Here is a 27,490-nt window from a genome sequence, read left to right as displayed (position 1 = left end):
ACATGTACGGTTACTGCAGTCCTGGCCAAAGACAAAATCCGAGCCGCGGGCGGAAAGCAGCGCCAAGGCTCATGCGGCCCCTGCGGCGGCCCTCAGATGGGCTTTTCGACTGTGGATGATGTAATTGAAATTGAAACACGGCTTTACGTGTGACTCGCGGGTCGGATCTCTTTGGCCACGACTGCGCAAGTACTGTTTTTGTATTGTACGGTTGTGAGTCTGTCCCCAAGGACTATTTGTCTGTTAGTGTTGTGAGGCTGTTGTTTTCCTTGCGTTGCGTGTGCAATTGATGTGTGCATATGTCAACGACTGTACTTGTATTGTTGATGCACGGCTGGCGCTCTTCTTCCTTCTGCTGCTGCTGCTAGGCTTTCTTTGCGGTAGCTAGGTTTGCTGACAAGCAACACACAATGCTGCTGCAGCAGATGAGCTCCACTGAAGAGGAGGACAAAGAAGAATCCATCAAGAAACAAGTGGTAAGACGGCATGAGACCGGGCACGCTTCAGCAAGGGCATGTGCACACACACGCACACACGCGCGCACACACACACACGCACACACACACACACACAGACACACACACACACACACGCGCACACACACACACACACACACACACACACACACACACACACACACACACACACACACATGCAGGCATGCACATGCTGCTACAAGCAATCATTTTGATATGAGGTGACACATTGATTGCATGCATTGAAACTGTATGGATTACAGACCCTCTAGTTGACTCTGTTTGTGGTCTTTGCTATTCATACCGTAGCCCTGATACGCATGCATTGGGTTTGTGTTCTCTTTCCACTCAACCAGGCTGAGCTTGATCAATTATCCAGTGCAAGTGTTCGTCACGAGTCAACAAGGTAAGTACAGCACTGCTCAATGAAATCTGACCGCGTGAGCCAGCTAGCACCGGGTGCTGTGCGGTCGGAGAGCTGCAAGCATTGCGCTGTACTCTGGTGCAACGGCACTCTTGAGGTCTGATTTTATTGAGCAGCATTGTAGCTTCCCGTGTGGCACAGTGTCATTGAGCTGTGTGGTGATTGTAGCATATGTACAGCATAGTTTTGTCTGACTGGATACTATAGGCACAGTGTTGCAACTCCTCTTCAATGATTCCCCCACTATCTCCACTCTCTAGTTCTATCATAGCACGTGTTATGTCCACTCTTGTCTGACTATCGCTCGCCTGTGCCTGAACAACTTTTAAATGGTTTCGCTGTCGGAGATGGAAGCCGCTGCTTTGTCTATTTGTGTTTTGGTGTCTTTGTTCTATCCGTGCATGTTTATAATTATCCTGTTCCCTGCCTTCCCTGCCTGCTGCATGACACTGTGTACTACAGAGAGGTGAAGCATTATGTGAGATTGCTGAAGCTGGCGAAGGAGACCGATTCGAAATACCTGGAGCGTTTCCGGCTTGCGCGCAACCACTTCCTGATCTCGTCGCTCAAGAACTACCTGCGCTGCCTGCAAGCTGGGGTAAAATGGTTACCATTGCTGTTCAGTATTGGTGTGTGCCTGCCATGCAATGCCATTGGACACGCTACCCTTCTTGCATTGGCAGTATAATTAAGTGCATGCTGGACTCACTTACTATGTTGCTAAAACCGCTGCACTAGTTGTGTGTGTGTGTGTGTGTGTGTGTGTGTGCGTGCGTGCTTGCGTGCGTGCATGTGTGTGTGTGTGTGTGACTGAGTTACTGACTTACTGTGCTGGTAAAACAGCCACACTGTGTGTCTTGTTCTGGGTTGCTTTGCTCTGCTGTGACTGTGCTGTTTAGCCACTGGCTGAGTTTGTTTCCATATCAATCTGTGTGTTTCCTCTGTTTTCTCCTTGAATGGCCTGATTTACAGGATGCGTATGACCTGCGTATCTTCCGCTTGATCTCGCTCTGGTTTGATAACCTAATGGAGAAAGAAGTGGATGCCTTGATGGCGGTGAGCACGACATGAAAGCTGCAAAACATGTTATTCTCTGCTGCAGTCGACGGCACTCTGTTCTATGGTGTGGTGTTACATCGTCTGTCCATCTCCACGCCCGAGTCCGTGCTATGGATGTGAAGCACAGTTACCTTTCAGTCATTTGTTGCTGGCATGCGCAGACGCTCATGCGCATGCACACTCCTGCACACAATCCTGCAGCTCCCTACTGCTATAGTAATCCTAGCCGAGTTCACTGTATCCTTCATGTGTCTCTAATTAAAATTTTGAAACAGTAAAAAATTTGAATACATGACATGTGTGAAGCCATTCTGTCACGTGAGGTCAGATGCGTGTCTTGAAGTTGACGAGCTGAATATTCGCTGTTTGTTGGCTTCAGGCTGAACTTCCCAGGCTTCAGTCTCGCAAGCTGCTCCCACTTCTCTACCAACTGGCTGCTCGCATCAGCTGTAATACACTGGAAGGCACACAGTTCCAGCAGACCGTGGCCAAGGTAACCTCCACCGTGAAGCCGCTTGTGAATGAACGGAATCTCTTTTCAAGCACCTTTAATAGCTAGTATTGCATGCACGTCGGTTGCCTACTGTAAATGCTTTGTCAATATTAATTAAAGGCCATTGTGCATTTCCAAATATGGACTGTATGAGTAATGTACAGTGCTGATCAATGAATCCAATGTCGTGAGTCAAGTATGTGCCGGGCACTATGCAGCCCCAGACGTGAAAACACTGGAATGTTCACTAGTGCAGGGTGCAAAGCTGACACACTCGATCAGATTTCATTTTTCAGCACTGTGTATGAGTATGCTGTGACCCACAGTTCACTGCTTGTCACCCTACACGGCCATCCTCGGGTCACCGTGTAGGGTGTTGATGGTACAAACCACGGCCCTGTGTTTCTTGCTCCTGTGTTGATAGATAATTGAGAAGCTGTGCCTGGACCATCCTCATCACAGCCTCTATGTAATCTTGGCACTGCGCAATGCCAACGAGGGCACTAGCAAATCGTCGGCAGAGCTGGCTACACCACCGCCGGCCAAGCGCATGCGTCGGCAAGTGTCGTCGCAACCCAAGGAGAACGATTTTAGTGATGTACGTTACAGCGGTGCTGCCTGTGTTCTTTCCCATTTGCCATGGAGATACACACCCGCACTCACGCGCACACAAACACACACACACACACACACACACACACGCCACTGGTTTCTACTACTCTTGCATCTACCTAGTCTGTACGACAGAGGTATGTGGTAAGCGTTAGCGTTGAGAGAACTTGCTATTCCGTAAACTACATGTACTCGTACACACCAATGGTTTTCTGTTTGCCATATCGAGTATGGCCACAGTCTACAAGAGTTCAATGCAGTCGGTGTTGCTCTAGTCTGTGTGCGTGTGTATGTGTGTCTGTGTGTATCTGCAGGATAAGATCCGCGCTGCTCAAGCGATAGTGCAGCGCGTGGCCATTCAGAAGCCCGTTCTAGTGGACAACATGTGTAGACTGTGTGAAGCATACAACCAACTGGCCTATGAGAATGTGCAGCATCTCAAGGGAAAGACCGGTATGTGCTGGGATTTGTATTATCCCTTGATGGATTGATGGATCCATATACACTGGTGAATAGCTTAGCTAGTAGACTACGCTGACATTGCGTGTTTTTTTCACGTGTACACGTCTTCTATCATGTACAGCTCATCCCCAACCGATGCCGTCCGGTTTCAAGCTCTTGAAAATGAAGAAGTTAGACCTAGTCGCCGTCACGGCCAGCAACATAGAGGTGTGTTTGCACTGTTTGGTTGACTTGTCACATGTTCACTGTACAGTGGAACCTGTAACTAAAGACCACCCTTTGGGGCCAGAGAAAGCGGTCTTTAGTGGCAGGTGGTCCTTAATTAGGGGTACCGCACAACCATATATGAACGTGAGACTGTCCGTGCCTGCCGAAGTGGTCTGTAGTAGCAGGCTGGTCGCTGGTCACGGTGGGTTTTAGTTACAGGTTTTACTGTACTTCTTTCTTTACTGTGTCTCCAATAGCGGTACAGTAGCGGTACAGTAGCGGTACAGTAGCGGTACAGTAGCGGTACAGTAGCGGTACAGTAGCGGTACAGTAGCGGTACAGTAGCGGTACAGTAGCGGTACAGTAGCGGTACAGTAGCGGTACAGTAGCGGTACAGTAGCGGTACAGTAGCGGTACAGTAGCGGTACAGTACATGAATTATGTGGCATCACTCGGTGCTCCTACAACTCACATCACATGCTTGCTGAGTGCTCCTGTGCACAGCAAATGGGCAGTTATGGGGAATTTTGTGTCTTTGACTCTCAGTAAGGTTCCGAGAAGAATTCATTTTTAGTGTTGATGTAATCGTTTTGACTGCTCTCGCTCGTGCGCGAGCTGACAAATGTTCTCATCTGCTCTAAAATAACTCTGGAGACACGATCTAAGCTCGCAATTGCTCATATCATATCGCAAAATAGTGTATACATGTGTGTTGCATGCGCACGTGTGTGTGTATGTGTGTGTATGTGTGTGCACGCGTTTGTGTGTGTGTGTGTGTGTGCACACGTGTGTGTGCGTGTGTGTGGACATGCATGTGTGTTTTCATATTTGTGCGTGTGTGTATATGTGTGTGTGTGTGTGTGTGTGTGTGTGTGTGTGTGTGTGTGTGTGTGTGTGTGCTTTCTCTCTCTTTCTGTGTGTGTGTGTGTGTCTCCAGGTTGATCCAGCATGTGAGTACAAGAACCTTATCACCATTGATCACTTTTTGCCAAACTTCCATCTCGTCGGCGGTATCAACATGCCCAAGAGGATTGTGTGCGTTGGCTCTGATGGTATCCATCGGCAACTCCTGGTCAAGGTAAATTGGGTCTGATTTGGCAAAATTGGGCTATACTAGTACATGTATGAGATTGTGTGCGTACTGTGTCTTAAATCTGCACCATACGGCGCCTCCTCTTCCTCGAAACCTACATGTATATTCTGAACAGTTGTGCACACGTGTGTGTATGTGTGTGTATGTGTGTTTGTGTGTCTGTGTGTGTCTCTATGTGTCTATGTGTTTGGTGTTCATGTTTATGTGTGTGTATGTGCACGTGTGTACATGTGTACGTGTGTACGTGTGTGTATGTGTGTGTGTGTGTGTGCATGTACGTGCATGCCGCTGCAATCCACATAGGGACAAGATGACCTGCGTCAGGATGCTGTCATGCAGCAAGTCTTTGAAATGGTCAACCAGTGGTTGAAACGGGACACTACTACCAAGAAGAGGCAGCTTCGTATCCGTACCTACAAGGCAAGAAGCACTTCCTTTGCTTGTAGATTAAAATCTGCCAAGGGGATTGCTATACTAAGTACTGTACAGCCGTTCTCAACTCAATCCTATTGCATGACCACGTTAGCGCCCTGCACCATTGCACAGCGCGGTTAGAGGTGTTCACAGGTCTGGGCCTGCACAGCACCCTGCACCAGTACACAGCTAGCATGGTGTTCACAGGTCTGGGCCTGCACAGCACCCCGCACCAGTACACAGCTAGCATGGTGTTCACAGGTCTGGGCCTGCACAGCACCCCGCACCAGTACACAGCTAGCATGGTGTTCACAGGTCTGGGCCTGCACAGCACCCTGCACCAGTACATAGCTAGCATGGTGTTCACAGGTCTGGGCCTGCACAGCAGCACCCCGCACCAGTACACAGCTAGCATGGTGTTCACAGATCTGGGCCTGCACAGCACCCCGCACCAGTACACAGCTAGCATGGTGTTCACAGGTCTGGGCCTGCACAGCACCCTACACCAGTACACAGCTAGCATGGTGTTCACAGGTCTGGGCCTGCACAGCACCCCGCACCAGTACACAGCTAGCATGGTGTTCACAGGTCTGGGCCTGCACCAGTACACAGCTAGCATGGTGTTCACAGGTCTGGGCCTGCACAGCACCCCGCACCAGTACACAGCTAGCATGGTGTTCACAGGTCTGGGCCTGCACAGCACCCCGCACCAGTACACAGCTAGCATGGTGTTCACAGGTCCGGTGATACACAGTACATGTACAGTCTGACCTCGCTTATCCGGTCCTCTATTATCCGGATCCCTCGCCATCCGGAAGAAAATCGTTGGTTACCGATTTACAGTATATGTCATGCATACAAACAGTGTGTGTGTTCGATTATCCGGTTCCCTCGCCTATCCGGATATTTTTTGTGGAAAACGGATGTGTGCGGCTAAGCAAGGTCTGACTGTATACACAGCTGTGTTGATACGCTCGTCTGATGAGAGTCCAGCGAGTAACGCTCTACAGTATATGGTGCCCTGTGGCTGTGAGGGAGTTTTTTGAATTGTGTTGAATTTTGTATAAATCATACCACCGATCACTCTTTTCAGTGAACAAGTTTCTGTACTTGGAACACTTCTTTATCTCTTTCCGCAATAGTACCAGTACTTGTACATGATCAAGAACCTTTACAGTTTATGACATGTAATGTACTTCGAAGTATGTACATTTTGTAGAGGTAACACACATGCTACTACTCCAGACCATGGCCCACTCACCCCTGTACAACACCCCCATGCATGTGTGTGTGTGTGTGTGTGTGTGTGTTTTTTTTACACGATGTGCCCGCGTTGTACCATGCAGGTGATTCCGCTCTCTCAACGTTCCGGTGTAGTGCAATGGTGTGTTGACACCATGCCACTCGGGCAGTATCTGGTCGTTGGTGACCAAAGTGCACATAGACGTTACCAGCCAACTGCACCGACCAACATGCGCTGTCGTGAAACACTGATGGTATGTTCACTGATCATGAGCTATAGCAAAAAGATTTCCTTTGATCCAGGCTATTTCCAGTATTACTTGTGATGGATTAAATTGTGAACCCCCTCCCCGACTGATTTCATATTGATATGGTGGTCTTGCATGTCCAAGCCACATGGGTACTCTCATAGCCCTAAACGTCCTCTTGTGAACAGAATGCAGCTGTTTTCTGTGTGTAGTTGTTTGTGCTTGTGGTGACTGGAAAAGCCCAGGGATGTATTGAAGTATGGGCGCTTGCTGTCATTTGTTGTGGGCCGTTCTGTCCAGAATGCTAAAACCCCGGAAGCAAAGCTAAAGGCATACACGGTAAGAACTACGGAATCTCCCTCTACTTGTATTCCTCTGTACAATGTAGTCTGTATTCGATCTCCACATGTGCGTAAAAGGCAGAACAAAGCTTTCAGCTGCAACTCTAGTTTCACACAAAGCAATCCTCGGGCAACACTTCCAACTAGATTGCATTGTGTGAGTTGCAGGTAGAACCTCGTTGTGCCATCTATGTTTGGAAGCTCTGCCCCTCCGGTATTGAGCACAGCTTGAGCAGTGCACGTTGGTTGTCTCTGTACATGTATTCATCAATCGTAGACAAGTGTCAATAATCCACCTCAATGTACTGTCTGAGTGTTTTAGCAACTCCAGATAACAGCAGAAAAGAGAGTGTACCGTTACAGTGTGTCTATTGTAGTCATCGGCGCATGTAAACGTATGTGTAAATACTATAGAATGACTCTGGTGTTGGATGAGCCAGTTTTCTAGATATCCGGTGCTGTGAATACTGGTATGTGTAAATACTATAGAATGACTCTGGTGTTGGATGAGCCAGTTTTCTAGATATCCGGTGCTGTGAATACTGGTATCTTACTTGAAAAAGAAGTACAATCTTGTTGTATACCGAGTTCTTGGGTGAAACCGTTTCCCTCCAGTTGAGTCTTTCCTGCTTATTTTTGTTGTTCTGACAGGATATAACTAAAGCCTTCCTGCCCGTATTCCGCTACTTCTTCTTGGAGAACTTCTCTGATCCTTCGCAGTGGTTTGAGCACAGCTTGGTGTACACTAGAAGTGCTGCCACCGCATCCATTGGTGAGTTTTGTGTGTGTTTGTGCACGCGTGTGTGTACTCGTATGTGTGTGTGTGTGTTCTCATTGTATCGATATGTGGTGGTGCTGTAGGTTTCTCTGTGCGTACATAACTTTTAGTTAGTCCCGTCTTCTGTATTCTATATTCCTCTTTGCTCTCCCCTCTTCCACAGTTGGTTACATTATGGGTCTTGGCGATCGTCACTGTCAGAATATTCTAATTGATCGTCGCACTGCTGAGGTCATTCATATTGACTTGGGTAAGGATTGCTACCGTGTGTACGAATTATTTTTAGTTCCCAGGCTATGCCAAAGGCTAAGGTGTGTGCCATCATAAAGTGATGTGCCCTTTGTTGCGTACATGTGTGTTTGTGGGTTCGCATTGTTCGCATGTACCACACGCTGAAGATATCACGTGAGAGGAATAGGGGATGTATTTTGCGTGCCAGCCGAGTGAGGGCCCCGAGTGCAGAGCTACCCTGTAAAAGATTCTGGCACGAGGCAATCCTACAATTTCCTTCAGGTCGAACTCTTCAAACTGGGTTGGGACCAGGGAGTTGTAAAAATACCAGTATTTAAATTTATTACTCCCTGCTTGGGACACATTGTCACTTGTGGCTGAAGATCAACAGCATTTCACTAAGGACATGGTAAAAAATAAAGTTGATTCTCAGGTCATGAGCCTGTGAAAATCGGTGCGAGCGAGCGATTTTTTATTTTATTTCCCACATTTTTTTATTTCCAAAGATAGGGTCACACATAAGTACGTCAAAGGTTTTTTTAAATTTTTTTATTCAGGCCAGGGAGTAGAAAAATACCGGTATTTTACTACTCCCTGATTCATGCCTTTCGCATTGACCGTTTTCATGTGCGCATATGCATGCATAGAAATAAAAAATCGTCGGTGCGCCGCCAAAAATCGGTGCGCGCATACTTGAGAATCAAAGATAAATTTTACCATGGCCTAATAGAAAATATCCTCACTCAAACTAGCTGCAGCTCATGTTTGGCATTTAAGTGGTCTTTGTAAAAAAAATTAACATTTGCCAATTGATTGGGTCAACCCACTCTGTGCCTAGCATTACCAATGATTATCACATAGCATTTCTTCCCCTTTCCTTTCCACTGTCCAGGTGTGGCGTTTGAGCAAGGCAAGGCACTACCAACTCCGGAGACAATTCCGTTTCGGCTGACACGTGACATTGTGGATGGTATGGGTCTGTCCGGCACGGAGGGTATGTTCCGCCGCTGCTCCGAGGCCACCTTGCAGCTAATGAAACAATCCTGTGAAGAGCTGCTCACTATCGTGCAGGTAAGCTGTTGTCATATCGTATTTGTTTACCGCTGCCTGAATGGACTTGCTAGTCCTCTTCTGCGAGACCGCTTTACCTTGCGCGCCCATGGTGCTCGCACTGCAGCCACCACCCGTGGCCAAGTCTCTGCTGCTCTTGTTCTGCCCCGCTATTAAACACCCGACATGGCTTTAGTGCAATTTCTTATTTGGGCGCTGCCAGGTGGAATACACTTCCACCCGCTTGCCGCATGTCTAGTTCACCAGCTGAATTTCGCTCATCCATCAAATTATACCTAGGGTTCCCTGTAAAAAGGCGTTGACGCCTGTTGGGAATTCCCTAGTAAAAGAAGAATAAATAATAATAATAATAATATCTACACGCTCTGCTCTCTCTCTCTCTCTCTCTCTCTCTCTCTCTCTCTCTCTCTCTCTCTCTCTCTCTCTCTCTCTCTCTCTCTCCTCTTCAGGTATGCAGCCTGTTGTCATGTCTACACTATCTCTCTGCTCTTAGTTACTGTGAGAGTTGAATCTCAGACAAGGCACAAAGTTCGCTTTAATGAGAAACCATTGTTTAATTAATAGCTCGAGAAACGTGTTTGTGTCTGCGCATCTGTGTTTGTGTCTGTGCCTATGCCTGTGTGCACGTTGCTACTGTACATGTAGGTACTGCTCTACGATCCACTATACCAGTGGACAGTGAGTCCGGTGAAGGCCCGCAAGCTGCAGGGAGATGGCGGTGGTGGAATAGGCACGCCACAGGGCACGCAGACCAGCGGCGGAGGTGCTGTTGGCGGTGGTGGTGCCAGCGGTCAAACTGGCAACGCCTCATCCGGCTCTCGCTCCATGGAGTCGTCGTCATCGCGCAAGATGGCCGAGCACGTGCTAAAGCGCATGCAGCAGAAACTGCAGGGCATCGAAGAGGAAGGCGTGGCACTGAGCGTGAGCGGTCAGGTGGCCCATCTTATCCAGGAGGCCACCAACGAGTCCAACCTTTGCCGTGTTTTCCCGGGATGGCAGCCGTGGGTGTAGGTGACAGCACGCCTTCTTAGGCCGCCACGAAGCCCCGATTGTACCACTGAGCTACGCATAGCTGTGAGTGCTTTGGTAGACTACATGCAACTGAACAATTGCAGCAAATTCGCTTCCTTATATTATTCTTGTACAAAAAAAACATTGCGTATGAAATCTCTCTCACCAAGCATGCAAAAACCAACGGCATGGATGTTCTTTAACCATACAAATATGTAAATATTTTCTTTTCCCGCCGTGCTCCTATCCACAAAACACACAGTTCATTTTCTTTAGCTTTTTTACTTTTTTTTCCAGGTTTCTATGCTCTTTTTAGTACCAGTGCACATACATGTGTGTGAGGCTTGACTGGCCAGATCAAATAAAAATGTGGAATAGGACCAGCTGTCCTGAAGACTTCTTCTGAATAAGACCAGAAAAAAAGAGTATTGTGAAATTGGCTTGTCGGCATATTTACTTCAGCAGCACATGGACACATCCGAAAACACACAAACACACACACTCTCATACAAGCAGGCACAGGGATAATGTTCCTGATCTACAAATCAACAGGACTAAAACAAAAACAAAATTTAAGGAGCACAGCTCCAAAACGAAATCAAATGTCTTCTGGAATGCTGTTTGATGGCGCTCTATTTGAGGACGGATGTTGTGACCTGGGTGTTGATGCCGCACGTGCCTTCTCCACGCATGATCTTGAAGTAGCCTTTCTGTCCCCACTTTGCACCCCAGCTACAGAAACAATATAGTAAGTGCATGTTGCAGACGATACACACAGCAAAATGTGTGCAATGAATCAATGATGTGAGTCAGCATGACGATATCACTAGCCCCTCTCTTTAATTGTGCCCTATCTCGAATAGTGCCCCAGTCTCTAAGAGCCAGTGAAAAATATAGCCCTCTCTTGAATAGATTCTACTGCAGAGCATTGGCTACCAGCAGGAGTCTATAAGCATGCAACAGTGGACTATGGGGTATCTCCAATGGAACAGCTGCCCAGTGCACTGCCTTCATTACACTATTACTCAGCATACGACTTCGTCTCCACAATGTGCAGAAAGCTAATTCTGTTACCGTATTTTACCGGTTGTAAGTCGACCCCGGTTATAGGTCGACCCCTGTATCCGGAGGTCTCAATTCTGCGTTTTAAAGTTTTCACCCAACGAAGCACTGCCAACCACTCCCTGCTACTAACACATCAACAAATCATGTAAACTTTCCTTATTGGAGGATATAACGTCCCAATCCCTGAAAAAGGCCAATAAACATGTGTACAGATGGTGCACTCATGCATGCAGGGCAGGTCATTTTTTGTAAGATTCTGATAGTTCCCGGTTATAAGTCGAATCCCAGTTGTAAGTCGACCCGCACCCTTTCTCCTTCTATTTTTAGTCGTAAAAGGTTGACTTACAACCGGAAAAATACGGTAATTTTTTTCTGTTGTTTGAAACTGACTTTCGAACGGAACTAGAGTTTGTGTACTCAAAATGTAGGGACCGTGCTGTCAAATCAAGAAACCGTTGGACTGGTAGGAGAGATTGCAGATTTTGAGTGCTTGAGTACAGGGCACGAGGCAGACAAGTTACGCAATGAAGGCAGTGTACTGGCCAATGGCCATTGACCACCTGTAAGTTACAGTTGCATACTCTTGGTCACGGACTTTCCTTACAATGTGATGGCAACGAGATTATGTGTGTGTGTGTGTGGGGGGGGGGGGGGGGTTACGGACTTTCGCTACAATTTCATGGCGATACGATTATGGGGTGTGGGGGGGGGGGGGGGGGCAGGAGTTGCTCCTTACTACAAGTAGCTAGTAACGTTCACATACCTGTTCTTGACGAGCTGGTCGTAGTGATAGCATTCGCACACACCGGTTCATTACAGATGCAGTACCATTCCCAGCAGGCCATCCAACAAGAAACAGAAACAACAAGACAGCAATGCATTCGACAAGGATAAGTCACTGTTGCCGCCTGGACCAAGAAGAGACAAGTAAGAACTGTTCAGCTGTTCGTATTTTTTGTTCACTGTGATGGTGGAGTTGGACCTTTGGCCACCATCTTGAGAGGGTACATGCCAGAGCATGCAGGTCAACCTTTTTGCTAGATAGGAAATCCTACCATCATAAATGAGCATATAGCTCGGGGAGTGACGAGGGATCATGGGATGCTCAGGCAGTCATGGGATACTGCAGCAAAGGCAGTCGGGGGGGGGGGGGGGGGGGTGAATGGGATGCTCTAGCTCAGGGATTCACAGGGGACAATGGGATGCTCTAGCTCAGGCAGTCACAGGGGACAATGGGATACTGTAGCTCAGGGAGTCACAGGGGACAATGGGATGCTCTAGCTCAATGTAGGGGACAATGGGATACTCAGTAGGGTAACAAGGGACAATGGGATACTGTAGCTCTGGGAGTAACAAGGGACAATGAGAAACTGTAGCCTAGGCAGACACAGGGTATTCATGGCATGTGCACACTTACCCAGTAGGGCTTGGTTGACAACAGCTCTTTTTCCACTCCAAAGCCAACAATCAACACAGCTGCAACCCAGAGTAGGGCAGAGAGAGCAGAGCCAGCAGAACAAGAATGAAGACAGGGCACTAGCTACTGTCAGTTATTGTCAGCATTACAGTAGCAGAATGTGAGAATAACGATGGACAAGGAACTCGATGGATTCAAAAGCGTTGAACAACAGATAGTGCTACTACTACTTGTAGTACTGAAGCACATGTACAATGTCACCATGCAATACAACACTATACAGTGCAAGTGGTGTACGTAACACTAGACTGCAATGTAAACACTTCACACTAACGTGTGCAGGTACGTCACAATGCCAGCGTGCTTCACCTTCCACACTGGTATGCTACACGCTGCACCATAGGAGATACAACTTGGACGGGTTTGCGCCAAGTGCAGCAGCGTTCATCGCCAAGGTGCAATGGCACACACTTCATGCTGCAACGGATATGCTAAGCGTGTATTAACACACATTGAAATTTCCACCACTACGTATTGGCACTGTTCATGCTTACCGTGATCAAGTTCAGTTTTACTGCAGAAGGGTGGATGGAACACACCGCTGTGGTAGAAATTCAGCAGAGTGGCATCCATGGCCACCGACAGTGGTCCAATGTCCACTAGCTGCTGTGCAATCTCAGTCTCATCCTAAATAGAGAGAGAGCAGAGCAGAGCATGAACATACCCACACGCACGCACACACGCACACATGTGCAAATGCACAAGCACATTCAAACACGCATACACATACCGGTACACGTACACAACACATGCACATGTGCGTACATAAACACACACACACACACGCACACAATAGGGGTTAAAACTAGGTGACATCAGGCATCATGATTAAGTTAATTAACTACCGTAAAGTCGCGGATAAAAGCCGGGCTTATAAGCACATAAGCCGCTTTCTGCATCAGGCTTTAATGCAAACCAGGCTTGTTTGCAAACCATGCTATATGCACTACTGATATTTTGCCAGGCTTGTATGCCAGGCTTCTACGCGCGACACGCGTAGATCTACCACTGACTACCGGTATGGCGGCAGTTTTACTATGCACCGTACATAGCGCATGCACTCTTGACCCACCCGATCCGCGCTTGCAGAGAAGCCAGGCTTCTACGCGCGACAGGCTTATATGCATTTGACCCGTTTGATTTTCAGGCTTCTATCCGCGATGTGCTTGTATGCAAACCCGGCTTTCATCCGCGACTTTACGGTATGTGCTACCTTATGTGAGTTCCCTTCGGGAACGGACACGATAATAATGATTTACTTTTTTTACTTTACCTTCTGTACACATAACATCTATATAGGGGCAACATGCAACCTCTTTCTAGATCTTTAAACCTCTTCTGCTCCGTACAATGTGGAATATCGGTACAATGTACTATAAGTAGATCTGTGACCCTGGACATTTAAAATGTACGGTATTGTTGTCTAACAAAACAAACAAACAAACAATCAGCACCGCACGCATGACTGCTTCGACGTGTGCCAATAGAAATACACTGCAACCTACAAGTTCATAGAAAAACCTTACTAGTAACGGGTACCAGTCCAGTTACAACAGACCCCGTTTTCATCGTCACAATATTCACCGGTAAGTTAACGTGCATGCTGTTACAGTTCGGTATTTTCCCGAGTATAAACCGGCCAAATTTAAAAAATTTAATTAAATAAATAAATAAAACTGCATTTAAAACACTCGTCATTCACCCAAAAAGTCAGTGTGGCGTACATTATGATGGTCAAATGAACCGTGAAATACAGGGTAGATGTCGGTATTTCGTGACAAAAAATCTCCGGGTACGGCTTATAGCCGGGAAAATATGGTAGGTCATGTCTTACCGTACTGATCGCCTTCCAGTCAGCCAACTGCAGGCCTGGAACGAAGTCCTGCGTTCGGAGCATGGCCGGGCAGCTGTCGTTCTTGCGGCAGTACTCCACCTTCTGACCGCACAGGCTAACGTTGTAACCGTGTGGAGCGCACGGGAAGCAGCCGTCCACGCAGTACGGATAGTCCACATCCGGCTCAATGCCGCCCTGAAGAAAGATACCACCGCGCAGCACACAGAACATCACACAGGTGAGCTGCACTGTAGTGTCATGTCTGCAGCGGATATGTGAGGTACGTACGATTTTAACACAGGGAATGTAAGGGGGGGGGGGGGGATAATCGATAATGTTTAGTTTAGTTACAAGTTACAACCCTCCCCACCCAACCAGACTTGACAGCTAGAATGGATTGATGTTTCGGCTGTCGATATTTTTTTCAAAACGAAACTCTCCCGGGCCACCCACAAACGAAACTTTTCGGTTTCGTGTAGAAGATGGATATTTAAATATAGACGACCCCTAACTGTACATTGTAATACCGTACATCTTCTGAATTAGAATGTTAGGACTCTTTGAATGCCACAAGCACAATGGACCCATTGCGCAATGACGTAGTAATTTGTACCATAAACACCCTTCACAGTCACCTGGGTAGGGTACGCATGGTCGTCTGGGGGGGGGGGGGGGGGGGGGGTGGGGGTGTTGAACAGTGCATTGCTGATCCCAGCGTACTCACAAGCATTACTCATACCGTATTTTCCCCATTAAACGTACACGTCTCCATTACTAGTACGTCCCCAATTGTAGTACATGTTGGGTGTGGATCGAAAATATAAAAGGACACGTCTCTAATAATAGCACTTGGTCCGGCTCATCGCAATTGTCGCTTATCCCCCACACACTTTTTGACAGGTAAAACCCAGTCTAATCACGATATCTAACTTACTTTTGCTTGGGAGATCGTGATGGCAAGATCAAAGGAGGCACCAAAGAAAAAATGATCGCGACTAGCGCTTTGAATCGCGATGTATTCGACTTTTTGGGAAGTGGGAATCTGGCCATTCACTGTCTGTGTTCCCAAAACTTGCAAAAGCCAAGCGCAGCGACCCCAAGAACGGAACTGTAGCAGGGGCAACTGACATCCTGGCCTGGAGAGCGTGACAGGCACGCGTGCACGGCAGAGGAGTATGAGCGTCATGCTGAAGAAGAAAGGTTTTTTTTTGATGCGATGCGCCCGGCCGACGTGTTGGTTGTTCCTTCTCTTGGTTGACCTAGCAGCCGCATTACAAGAGTTGTGGCCAGCGTATCCAGCGGAGCGTATGACAGCTGTCCGGAGAGGCCTGTATGCCTCATTGGAAGGCTTTGTTGAAACACACTGTGGTGACACACAGGTCACACTGCCCACGGTTCCTTCAAGCACCGCAGTCGGCGAAGTGACATCCACAACTGTTTCTTTCCCATTGCTGCCATACGACAGGCTGAGAACGCAAGAGATACTCTACCAGTGTACGCCAGCAGCTAGACACCAGCAAATGTCAGCTCATGTAACGGCGCGGCTCGAGAGATGCAGAGTTGAATGAACTCTAGACCTGTATTACTAGTGTGAGTGCAAGAACGCGCTTCTTCGCTGATTTATTTCGTGCATTTTGCTTCCCTTGCTTCCTTTCTTCGACTCGCTTCGCCTGATTCCATTGCTGAAATTTTTTTCTTCTGGCGGAGAGTATTCATGTATCATGCTTCTTCACTATGCCTGTTGGAAATTTCACAGGGCGGTAAAAAAACTCCTGTTCTTAGTGGCTATAGATAAGCGACAATTGCGATGAGCCGGACCAAGTACATGCCGGAATGATGTGATGGGCATTAGTGGAGTACAGATACCAGGGTCCACCTTACTTCGTTTTTCTTACCCGTTCATCGTCATTGTGTCTTTGTACACTGATTCTTACCATGGTTGGGTGTATTTACAGCCTTACAGCATCATTATCACGAGTTGTTTGCCACCCAACCCAGGCAATCAATCTTTCCAGAAACAATAAAAGTACACGTCTCCAATACTAGTACAGTCTCCTATAGTAGTACAGGTCTGACCACCTTTGAAAAAATAAAATTACTATACATTTAAAGGGGAAGTTAAGGCAAAAACTAAAATTTCACCAGTTGTAGTCTTCGGGGTGCTGAGTCGAATGGTCTTGGTCCAAGAAAGCTGAGACGCTCCCTTCCTACTTGAATCCCAATCGAACTCGCGCACTTCCACCGAAACTGGGTGACTGCGCCCTACGAGATGGGGATTTGTATGCAAAATGTCACTAAAAGCGCCATTTCGTTCTTATAAAAGCACGGATGACCGCGATTGGCCCATATGTTGTAGTCTTTTGGACGCTGAATCGACTGGTTTTGGTCCGAAAAGGCTGCGATGCAGCGTTCCTCCTTTATTCCCAATCGAACATGGTTGAAGAAGCGGTCACGTGCTCCTGGGTGCCAAAATCACCTGGTCACCACGCCAGCAGGCGACAACTTTCACACCAAGGTTCAACTCGAGTGACAGGACTGCACCCAAAAAAGGTCAAAACAGGCTGTAAGTTGTACCCTGCAGGCACGGTGACCAGGTGACTGGTGTACGCAGGAGCACGTGACCGCTTCTTCAACCATGTTCGATTGGGAATTAGGGGCGAACGCTGCATCGCAGCCTTTTCGGACCAAAACCAGTCGACTCAGCGTCCAAAAGACTACAACATATGGGCCAATCGCGGTCATCCGTGCTTTTAGAAGAACGAAATGGCGCTTTTAGTGACATTTTGCATACAAATCCCCATCTCGTAGGGCGCAGTCACCCAGTTTCGGTGGAAGTGCGCGAGTTCGATTGGGATTCAAGTAGGAAGGGAGCGTCTCAGCTTTCTCGGACCAAGACCATTCGACTCAGCACCCCGAAGACTACAACTGGTGAAATTTTAATTTTTGCCTTAACTTCCCCTTTAATGGGGAAAATACGGTACATTCCATATTTGGCAATGCGCAATGGGTCTATTGGGAACACAGTCCCTGGCAATCACCGTAAAGAATACACAGTCCATGGCAATCACCGTAAAGAATACACAGTAACACAGTGAAGCTACTCTCAGCACACTGTACAAGCTCCACTCAAGAACAGACAATGATCAGGTCACGTAACATACCACTCAAGAACAGACAATGATCAGGTCACGTAACATACCACTCAAGAACAGACAATGATCAGGTCACGTAACATACCACTCAAGAACAGGCAATGATCAGGTCACGTAACATACCGCTTTCATCAGGTACTGATAGGCGAGATACGGCCAGCCACCAAACGCACCACAGTCGGCACGGCCACTGTATAGCACAGAACACACACACACACACACACACACACACACACACACACGCACACACACATGCACGCGCACACACGCACACACACACACACACACACACACACACACACACACACACACACGTACGCACGCGCGCACACACACACACGCACGCACGCACGCACGCACGCACACACACACACACACACACACACACAGCAAGACAAACAGGAAAGAAGACCGGTTGTTCCTGGCTCTGCACAACTGGTCACCACGTGCTTGTAATAGCTTCCCACAACTATCCAAACACACAGCTTGAATTTTCACAAAACAAAACCCTACTTGTGAACCATGTCAGCAGATTCACTATGATGCGGTGAGTGAAGTACTGACTTGAAAATTGAAATACCCTTTCATTACTGGGGAAGGTGTCTGAAGTATTTCTTTTTGTTTTGAGTGGTGTGATCTAAGGCTAAGCACAAGAGTTGCACACACGCACGGCTAGTCCCAGTCCTAGCGATGGGGGGGGGGGGGGGGGGGGGGGCGGTAACTGGCGGTGTGTGTTTCAGGCAGCTTTGCACACAAACTCACTCATCACTTCTGGGAGCTTGTTGTCATGCTGGGCAAGTGAATAGCAACGGCCACCAAAACACTATGGGGGGGTGTACCACAGTGCACACATGTATGATCCTTACTGAGCAATGTCCTTCTCGGCATCACAGGAGAGTATCTGCATGGTGGACAGTGACTGTAGAGTGTCATTACCATTCTTCAGACCATTCTTCAGACCCCACTGACCCTCAACGTTACCAACAGTGCTGCACACACACAACAACAACAACCACCAACAGAAGAAAATGAGGAAAGGAAAGGAGACAATACGGAGGATTAGCAAGACGAAATTCGCGTTCGCTCTCCAAGGAAAGTCGAACTCAGTGACGGAATTCGCGTTATGAGAAGGATTAGCAAACAGAATTCGCACATGCATGACGTTGACACGACGTACATTGTGTACAGACAGTACAGCATGGTAAATTTATGACTGCCCTGACACGAATCCGCGATTCGTGTTCCGACTACTTTTCCGAACGAAAAATGCGAAAGTTCACAATCCAGTTCGCGAACTGAAAAATGTTTGCAAACGCGAACGCAAATTTCGTCTTGCTAATCCTCCGTAATTCATTGCCAACGTTCCAGAGTGGGCATGCTGCTCGTATAACAGCAGCAGCTGGAGCTGTGGCAAACGGACTCCAAGCCTCCTTCATGAGTACAGCTTCTAAGTACATAGGTGAGTTTCCACAGTACTTGCAGTCACTACTACACGTGGTGGGCACCAGTCACTGTCCTGCACAGTACCATTGTTGGTACCCGAACTGTATGCTCACATCAAGGCTACTGGCAGTGGTATGACAAAGTCGGTGACCCGGGGTAACAGCAACAAAATTCAAAATCCACTAAAGACCACATCCACAGTCACACACAGCAGCATGGGCGGCTGCTACGCCACAAGCATAGCTGCCAGAATAAGATGCTGCGTTTTCCCCGGGTGCTGAGAAATACCTTAAAAACAACACTATCAAATGATCAAGCGTAACTTTGTCATTACCTGAACGCCCAACAAGATCCCAGTGCACCTGCATTGGCAACACAAAATATGCAACCAAAGTTACCCACTGGCATTCTTCCAATACATGTACCCATATTCGCATTTTGAGGAAATACTTGGACTGACATCATGCAAGTGACAATGCGGACAACAAAAATTTGAGAATATCGAGATCAAAACACTTGAAGACCAGGCAATATGTGAATGTCAAGTAGCACTGTTAATTTATCAACAAACCTTGATTCTTGACTGAAGTCACAACATTGCTGTGCGTTGTCCAGTCAAAGGATGTCGGTAGAGGAGCAGCTGCTTCCACTGATTCCATGTATCTGCACACGTGCACACACACGCACACACCACACACACACACGTACACGCACAAACATACACACACACACGCACACAAACACATGCATGCACGGACGCACGCACGCACACACACACACACACACACACACACACACACACACACACACACACACACACGTGACTATTATGTTGTTGTCTGAGAAGGACACAATTTTTGCAAGGTCAGCCCTCACCATCGTCTACACAGATTTCAAAAGCGTCGACCTCCATTTTTCACCAAATGAATTATTTTAGTTTAGAGACCCAACCCCTCCCTCCCTTCCCCTCAGAACGTAAAACATGTTAACATACAGTCAAACCTCGTTAGGACGAACACTGATAAGGCGAACTTTCCATTAGTACGAACTAAGGCCAATCCTATGGTTGGCCAGGCATCAATTCAAGTCAAAATTATTCGTTTACGACGAACTTCTGTACAGCGAACTTTCGCGAAGACGAACTATTTTCAAGTGTGATTTGAACAAAGTCAGTGTGGTCATGTACATGTAGTACGAACTTTCGGTCCACGAGCGTGCGCGTGCGCTGGCAGCCTTTTTTCTTCTTCTTTTCAATAGTCGAGGTCATATTGTACGTACAGTGCAAATTGTTTTCAAGCGTGTTTTGAACAAAATAATCAGTGCGTTGTACGAACCTTCGACACAGTCGTGATTCATTGTCTTTGTCATTGTACTTACATGTACCTGTTTCTGGCTTATGCTAAGAATAACATGCTTCCCATGTACCACAGCATGCACCTTCACGTAAATACAATCCATCTGATATGCATATCGATTTTTTGTCAGATCTGGATAAGAAGAACTCCCGATAAGACAAACAAATTTGTTCAGTCCCTTGAAGTTCGTTCTAACGAGGTTTGACTGTACATGCATATACAGCGGCCATGTGCATGGATCAATGTTTCCTGAAACAAAATGGGTCAACCCCCTCCGGGCCTAGCTCCCACCTCATAACGAAATTATTTCGTTTTGTGAAAAAAGTTCGATATTTATGGACGACCCCTCTAAGGGTGTCATCGATTGGCGAATCTGGATTGAGTGCGAGCAGGCGGTGTAGTCCGAGCAACGCTGGCCCAATCGAACAAAACAAGGGTGTAGTACGCAAAATGTACGCATATCGTACAAAGATTCGGTGAAAGCTGTCCAAAAACGGCAAAGTCCATTTCCACTCCAGCCACTCCCGGTGTGGGGGCCGGTGTGGTCGGATTCCACTCCAAGTACACCTACTCCGGATTCGATCGGATTCGACCAAACGATCACGCTCACTCGGAGCGCACTTGCTCTGGATTCGCCCAATCGATCATGCCCTAAACCAGCAAATAATTATTATCGTATTATTATTTAAAAAATGTAAACTACTGGCAATTGGCTCAATAAGTATAGAGGAACAACCATCAAATGCGCGAGGAATTCTCACGGCACATGCACCATAACCCACTTGCAATTACCGGTATATCAGTTCATACATGTATATTACGATCTACATAATTATCGGGTACGTGGCACCGTCAGAGTATCAACCAGTTACATGGTGGTACATCCACAAACAGCTAACGTTTGGATGTGCTGCTTGTGTACGTATGCTCATGCGTGTCTTGTTATGTGCAGACACAGAGAAGACATCGAAACAGCCGTTGAGCTTGGCAAGCTTTTCAGAGGGAAGGCTACTTTCATCGGCTGCTACCCATATATTGTGACTATCGCGCTCAAGACGGCTATCGGCGATGGCTTTGGCGGCAGAGGTGGAATGAGTGACTTTAATTTGTACCAGCTGCATTTTAAAGTTGCGTATGTCCACCACCAGCACCCATCCTACTGCAGAGCCCTGTACACGTCTGAGGGCATCTGTAAGAAGGCACCCAGTTTGCCCCAGGAATTTGTGGAGAGCAGGTGGTCCTACATGGTTGAGCACCTGAGGTGGTGGTGGCAGCATGGGGACAGCTGCTGAGGTGGTGGTGGCAGCATGGGGACAGCTGCTGAGGTGGTGGTAGCAGCATGGGGACAGCTGCTGAGGTGGTGGTGGCAGCATGGGGACAGCTGCTGAGGTGGTGGTGGCAGCATGGGGACAGCTGCTGAGGTGGTGGTGGCAGCATGGGGACAGCTGCTGAGGTGGTGGTGGCAGCATGGGGACAGCTGCTGAGGTGGTGGTAGCAGCATGGGGACAGCTGCTGAGGTGGTGGTGGCAGCATGGGGACAGCTGCTGAGGTGGTGGTGGCAGCATGGGGACAGCTGCATCCCGATGGGCAAGGCAGTCCTCAAGTCCATGCTTAAGTCGAATTCCCACTACGGCATATGGCGGGACATCATCGAAATGGCCGCAAGTCCTGTCCTTGTCACGGAGCGTTGCCTCTTATGGGAAGTGCTGCACGACTTGCTCATGCCCGCCTTGTCTTCTTGCCACAGCCAGGATGATGAGCTGAATTTCGCCAAAGGCTACCTTTCTCGGATGTGGTCAACCCGGGTCCTGCAGGATCTTCGCCAAGTGTCCTTCATGACCACTCGTCCTCACTTCGCTCTGACTCAGACCATCCAGTCAGCGGCCAGGCTTGATGAAACATCCCAGCATGTCTTCTACAACGAGATCCTGCCTGCGTTCACTTCTGCGATAGCTGCAGCCTTGCGGAAGCATGCATCTCGATGGTTAAGTGTCCAGCTACTGCTGTGTAGGGGAGCAAGCACAACACACCACACTGTATTTTGGCATGCATGGTTGTGGGACACCGGACGCGAGGCACTGATCAATAGTGCCCTGCTGGCGATTGCAGTGGAACACTCGGACCTCCCCGTCGAGGCAGCGAACTGCGGTGACATGGACGCTGTCGTCGACACGGCCATTGAACTAGAGCTCGTGGAGGCGGTACATGTCTTAACGTCTGATGCCAGTGCTTCTTGGCTTGACGAGTATGTCGTACTGTCGCTCCTTGCGGACCAGCTGCAAGACCTCAACACCTGGCGGAAACGTTGGGACATGGATCGTCCAGAGCTACTGGAGGACATCGTGGAGGTGGCAATGATGTCAGGCCCATTGTGCCCAAGTGCGACTTCACAGCAGCATCTGTGGGGTTGGTGTACCAAGCACATCTTCTGCCTGCCCGTCAGCAACACCATCGCTGAGCGCCAATTTAACATTGGCTCCATTTACCTCTCCCATAATGAGTCGGAAGAATCAAAGCAAGCATCTCACCTGTTTGTGTGTGAACGTGCTGCACAGTGAGAGAGATGGTGAGGACAGGGTGACCTCCCATCACAAGGAGCAGACCGCCCAAATTAAAAATATTACGTTACCTGCTAATGAAATCAGCAGATGTTTGCATACCACCATTGACCATTATCATGCATTACAGTGTGAGATTGAACAGCTGCTGCTCCTTACCGCGTCTCCTTGAACTCTAACGGTTTCTGTGGACGCATCAGCACCTGGTGACGAAACTCTTCGGGAGTCATCGCAGCAAACTGATTTACTCGAAACTCAGCCCCACTGCACACAAAACATGAATGGTCACCAACAAACATTCCTTCATTTTTCAAAGCAGAAAATGGTTGCAATCAGACCTCACATGGACGGTAGAATAATAATCAGTAGGGGTGAAAGTTGGCACTGAGATCCCGAGTTCGAGTACTCTGATTTTCTCCGATCGAATATTCGAGTATTCGAGTATTTTTCATCTCCTAACAATTGCACACCAAGGGCTTTAAAATAACATGATACAACCCTGATTGAACTGAGTAGCAGTAATTTTTCTCGGGTGTATTGGTTGGTGGGTCATTTGGGCTCTCTCTACTCGTGAACAAATGTTCACCACACCGTGAGTCTGCACATCACCATCTGCCGACTGCTGCTCTGAAACTGCAGATTTCTGCAGTAAATGCATGTACCAAGTATGAACGAGTACTCATTTATTCCGAGTACGATTATTTTTGAAAAAACCGAGCGAGTTCTCGAGTACTCGGTATAATTGTTTCACCCCTAATAATCAGACATTTTTTATCTCCAAAGGGAGGCCGAGGCACATGGTGGGGGTTGGTTAGCCACCCGTCTGCACTGTAGCGCCCCCATTCCAAAGAGGAAATGATCAACCTATGAACAAGACCAAGAGAAGAAAAAATGTTACGGCTCAAAAGCAGGCAATGGCAAGAGCGGGTAGTCCAAAAGTCGGTGAAGATAGGATTTTTTCTGTGATATGACTGAAAGATAAGAGAGAGGGGACCATGGAGCACAACTTACGAATTGCACTCCGCCAATTTAAAATCACGCCTTGAACAGTCAGAGTGTGCAACGGGTTAGCCCCAAATTGACAGTCATCTCGTCATCTTGATAGCGCTGAGCATTCAAGACCTTACATCCGGTGAAATTGGTGGACAGCAATTCGAAACATGTGACGCCCCATGGCTCCCTCTCCTGACTTTCAATTCATCTCTGTCTCACCGCCCGAGTTCCTACTTTACTGTCTGTACTAGCTACTGTCATGGTGCTAGAGGATGGAACAGTCATATCCTTGGCGGCAAAGTCACTCACTTGTCTTCTTCGTTCAGACGCTGAATGAGCTTGACATTGTTGTAATACACCTGTTCTCTGTCGATGAGAATATTGTCGTCTGCAAAGAGTGCCTCCTCGCCATACTCTGCTCTCCATTCTCTGTAATCGCCAGCAGAATGCACACACAATGATGTGACGTACACACATGCCCGCACACATATGCACACATTCACCCACACGCGCACACACACACACACACACACACGTGCGCACGCACACACACACACACGCGCGCGCACGCACACACACATACACACAATGTGACACATAAACACAGTCACCACCAGGGAGTACATGAAATAGTAAAAAGAGTAGTAGTAGTAAAAATACCCACATTTTACTACTCCCTGGTCACCACACAGCAAGGAGCAGCCAACTGTTACATGGTGCTGGTGTAGGCAAAATAGAACAAGCCGCTGAGTGTGATCCTCTTTTAACCATGCCAACGATAAGGCCACCTACTGCCCCACTAAAACTAGGAAGGACCAATGGATGTTATTTCCAGTAAAATGACCCTGTATCAGAGTACCACCTGTACACCGGGACCATATAACAGCATATTTATTTCAGTATTTTATTCATTCGCCTTGATCCCCCTTGAGCGGTCGCCTTAGACAAGTTTCACTGTAAAAACTAGAGACTTGGCGTGAAACTTGGAATACGACAAAAGGAACAAAGAATTCATTTCTGTACTGTGCATACAGTGTGTTGATTTGAAGGAACATGTATTGCATGTAGGGCTGAAACGATTATATCGGTTATCCGTCTAATCGATCATTACACGGATGCGCTAATGGCGGGGTGAATGCCCTGTACGCCCTCCGTCAGTTGAAAGATGATTTGGAGTTCATCGAGCGCACCAACGTGCGGTTCCTCTGCAATCACATCGACTGCTGACGCCCTGCTTGCCGGAGCTAGGAGATCACATGACCTGGATAGCCGGCTCTAAGCATAAGGACTCCTGTCGTGTACGAACATGTCTTTGTTATAGTGCCTCTTCTGCCTTGTAAATTGTTCGGCTGCTCTTCGCGTTTCGGCTTCTCGTGCGTGTGAGTATTCTTCGGACTGCTCTCGCCTTATGCTAGCTGCCACTGCTCGAACTGAAATGGCTCAACGTGCATCCGCACGTTTCGTGGTAGAGTACTGCTTTGCACCTCGTCCACATTGCCGTGGCCAGCCACCACGCTGGAGAATGCCTCGCACATTAGGGTCCTAACCATAGCTTACTAATGTAGTTGCATGCTGGTTGTCGCAGTAGATACTGCAATGTAGTTTCCGCATGGATTCCGCCATTAAGGGAGCGGGATCATCGCATGTACATTACACACAGGAGCCAACTGTGTTGTATGGTGCACACCTTTGGCATAAAGCAACAAAGGCGTAGCACCATTTACTATTACAGTAAAACCTGTAATGGCGACCACTCGGATATGGCGACCACTCGACCATGGCGACCACTTTTCCTTGTCACGGACGCATTCACATTCAAAACACCTCGGATAAGGCGACCACTCGCTCAACGCGACCGGCGACCACCCACCCGCGACCGCTTTGTACAGTGCTAGTCATGTAAATGTATGCATTGCATGGTGCACCAGGCAGTGCAAGAAGTGTAGATGTACATGGTGCATGCACGACATTTGACAGGTCTGAGGAGTCAGGACCCCAGGCACATGAGTCGTGCTAGAGTAGCATAGGTGTGTGCACTGTGATGCACTGATCAAAATGATGTATCACATGTCGATATGGTCACATGACCCACTGAACCTGGATAAGAAGACCACCTGGCCACCGCGACCACTTTTTCTCGTCCCTTGAGGGGTCGCCTTAGACAGGTTTCACTGTACCGTAAAGTCTGGGCAAGAAGCCTCGGCAACCAGCGAGCCAAAAAGCAGCTCCAAAGCTGATGTGGCCCACGGATCGTGCGTGATGAAATGGAAATGCAGCACTACTTTTGACTGGCAGGTCGGATTCCTTTGGCCATGACTGTAGTACGTAATAGCGCTACAATGTACTTGTTTTTTTTGCATTCAATTCAAATAAATGAAGTTCTTGACTGAACTGGCTCAGGTCAGTCAAGTGTTTCAAATCTCACCATGCACCAAACTCACTCCAGTAGTCCAGTGAGGACAATGGCTGAGAGTGGGTTTTAGCCAAGCAAGGCCGCAGACAAGGAAAAGGAATAGGGGTCATGATTGAAAGCATTGAGATAGGCGGGGTACCCAGGGCCATATTCCCTGATTCACATTCCGATAGTCGAGTCAAGCAGCAACACAGCACTGTCTTACTGAAAAGATAGCTCCGCTCCACATAGCGGCACGAGCAGCGACACAACGAAAATCAAAGCCGACTCCATGGTGTTTGTGATCCTGGGAACACGCTTTCACGATCACATCCAGCTGAAATGGAAATATACCCAACTCTGCAACAGAAAGTGATGATGATGACTTCTGTTTTATTTAGTGAGTTGAATAGTCCAGAGGTCGCCGGGCTTCACTGAGTTTGCACGTGCACGTTGTTTGAACGGATGACAGAACAAGCCACTAACTACTACTGAGTTCTAGTCCTTCTAGAGTCCGATGGAGCTTATTGATGGACGCCTTTTCAAAGGAGTTTGTCAAAAGTAAAAATACCATTCCTTGCACATGCTGACATAGCCCCTACTCGGCTACTGCTACACTAGTAGTGAATACGACTCACGACTCGCGAGCCGCAGGTGCCAGGTACTAGGTGGTCTCACGTGACTTGTTTCTTACAGCTAGCTAGCCTAGCGCTAGCCTATATATGGCTAGTATAGCGCGCCTCGAATACTAGTTTTTTTGCGGCGCGCGGGGAACTCCTTGGCCGCGCCGCGGCCGCGGCTCCATGTTGAACAGGATGAGGTCTTGTCTTGGCAAGGACATCATGTGCATGCAGCACGCGCACGTTCGTGATGTGGCAAGCTTCTTGAAGATTCCTTTTTGCTGACAACCCACTTCAATGTTCATTTCTCTGCAACCTTTGCCCATGTGAAGCACGTATGTAATGTTCTAGCACTTTCCTGGCAAAGCTGTACTGACAGGCATCCCTGCTGTACTGTTGGAATCAAGATCTATCTAGACTCGAGTCTCGAGCTTTCCTG

General features: G+C 47.9%; 2 protein-coding genes across 2 annotated transcripts in view; one reads left to right on the top strand and one right to left on the bottom strand.

The window, feature by feature from the left end:
* LOC135815522 (serine-protein kinase ATM-like) overlaps nucleotides 1–10,647 on the top strand; it is a 75,199-nt gene extending 64,552 nt beyond the window's left edge. Inside the window, exons 56-71 of the mRNA XM_065328836.1 lie at nucleotides 369–476; nucleotides 833–882; nucleotides 1,363–1,498; nucleotides 1,873–1,956; nucleotides 2,339–2,452; nucleotides 2,877–3,050; nucleotides 3,379–3,517; nucleotides 3,648–3,733; nucleotides 4,671–4,811; nucleotides 5,130–5,246; nucleotides 6,587–6,736; nucleotides 7,031–7,069; nucleotides 7,723–7,843; nucleotides 8,013–8,099; nucleotides 8,973–9,151; nucleotides 9,797–10,647. Coding sequence (XP_065184908.1) covers nucleotides 369–476; nucleotides 833–882; nucleotides 1,363–1,498; nucleotides 1,873–1,956; nucleotides 2,339–2,452; nucleotides 2,877–3,050; nucleotides 3,379–3,517; nucleotides 3,648–3,733; nucleotides 4,671–4,811; nucleotides 5,130–5,246; nucleotides 6,587–6,736; nucleotides 7,031–7,069; nucleotides 7,723–7,843; nucleotides 8,013–8,099; nucleotides 8,973–9,151; nucleotides 9,797–10,162 — 2,091 coding nt within the window. The 3' untranslated portion in view covers nucleotides 10,163–10,647. The remainder of the gene's footprint in view (nucleotides 1–368; nucleotides 477–832; nucleotides 883–1,362; nucleotides 1,499–1,872; nucleotides 1,957–2,338; nucleotides 2,453–2,876; nucleotides 3,051–3,378; nucleotides 3,518–3,647; nucleotides 3,734–4,670; nucleotides 4,812–5,129; nucleotides 5,247–6,586; nucleotides 6,737–7,030; nucleotides 7,070–7,722; nucleotides 7,844–8,012; nucleotides 8,100–8,972; nucleotides 9,152–9,796) is intronic.
* Nucleotides 10,449–27,043, bottom strand: LOC135815523 (procathepsin L-like). Its single transcript, XM_065328837.1, has 12 exons — nucleotides 26,658–27,043; nucleotides 24,349–24,468; nucleotides 23,206–23,310; nucleotides 19,705–19,796; nucleotides 19,468–19,495; nucleotides 18,557–18,679; nucleotides 17,814–17,880; nucleotides 14,539–14,733; nucleotides 13,199–13,331; nucleotides 12,645–12,703; nucleotides 11,991–12,004; nucleotides 10,449–10,894 (listed from the first exon to the last, which is right to left on the bottom strand). The coding sequence occupies exons 1-12, from the start codon at nucleotides 26,723–26,725 to the stop codon at nucleotides 10,795–10,797; spliced, it is 1,104 nt and encodes a 367-aa protein (XP_065184909.1). The 5' UTR covers nucleotides 26,726–27,043; the 3' UTR covers nucleotides 10,449–10,794.
* Nucleotides 27,044–27,490: the final 447 nt, after the last annotated feature.

Source organism: Sycon ciliatum, chromosome 4 (assembly GCF_964019385.1).
Source record: "Sycon ciliatum chromosome 4, ocSycCili1.1, whole genome shotgun sequence".
Taxonomy (NCBI): Eukaryota; Metazoa; Porifera; class Calcarea; order Leucosolenida; family Sycettidae; genus Sycon; species Sycon ciliatum.
This window is presented reverse-complemented; position numbering and strand designations above follow the sequence as displayed.

Bases quoted from the DNA above. Each gene is read 5' to 3' on its own strand.
- LOC135815523 (XM_065328837.1), bottom strand. From the start codon at position 26,725: ATGGAGTCGGCTTTGATTTTCGTTGTGTCGCTGCTCGTGCCGCTATGT. The intron at 24,469-26,657 runs GTAAGACAGTGC...TGGCGATTACAG, and splicing joins GGAGCGGAGCTATCTTTTCA to AGAATGGAGAGCAGAGTATG. The intron at 14,734-17,813 runs GTATGTTACGTG...ATCTTTCTTCAG, and splicing joins ATCAGTACCTGATGAAAGCG to GGCGGCATTGAGCCGGATGT.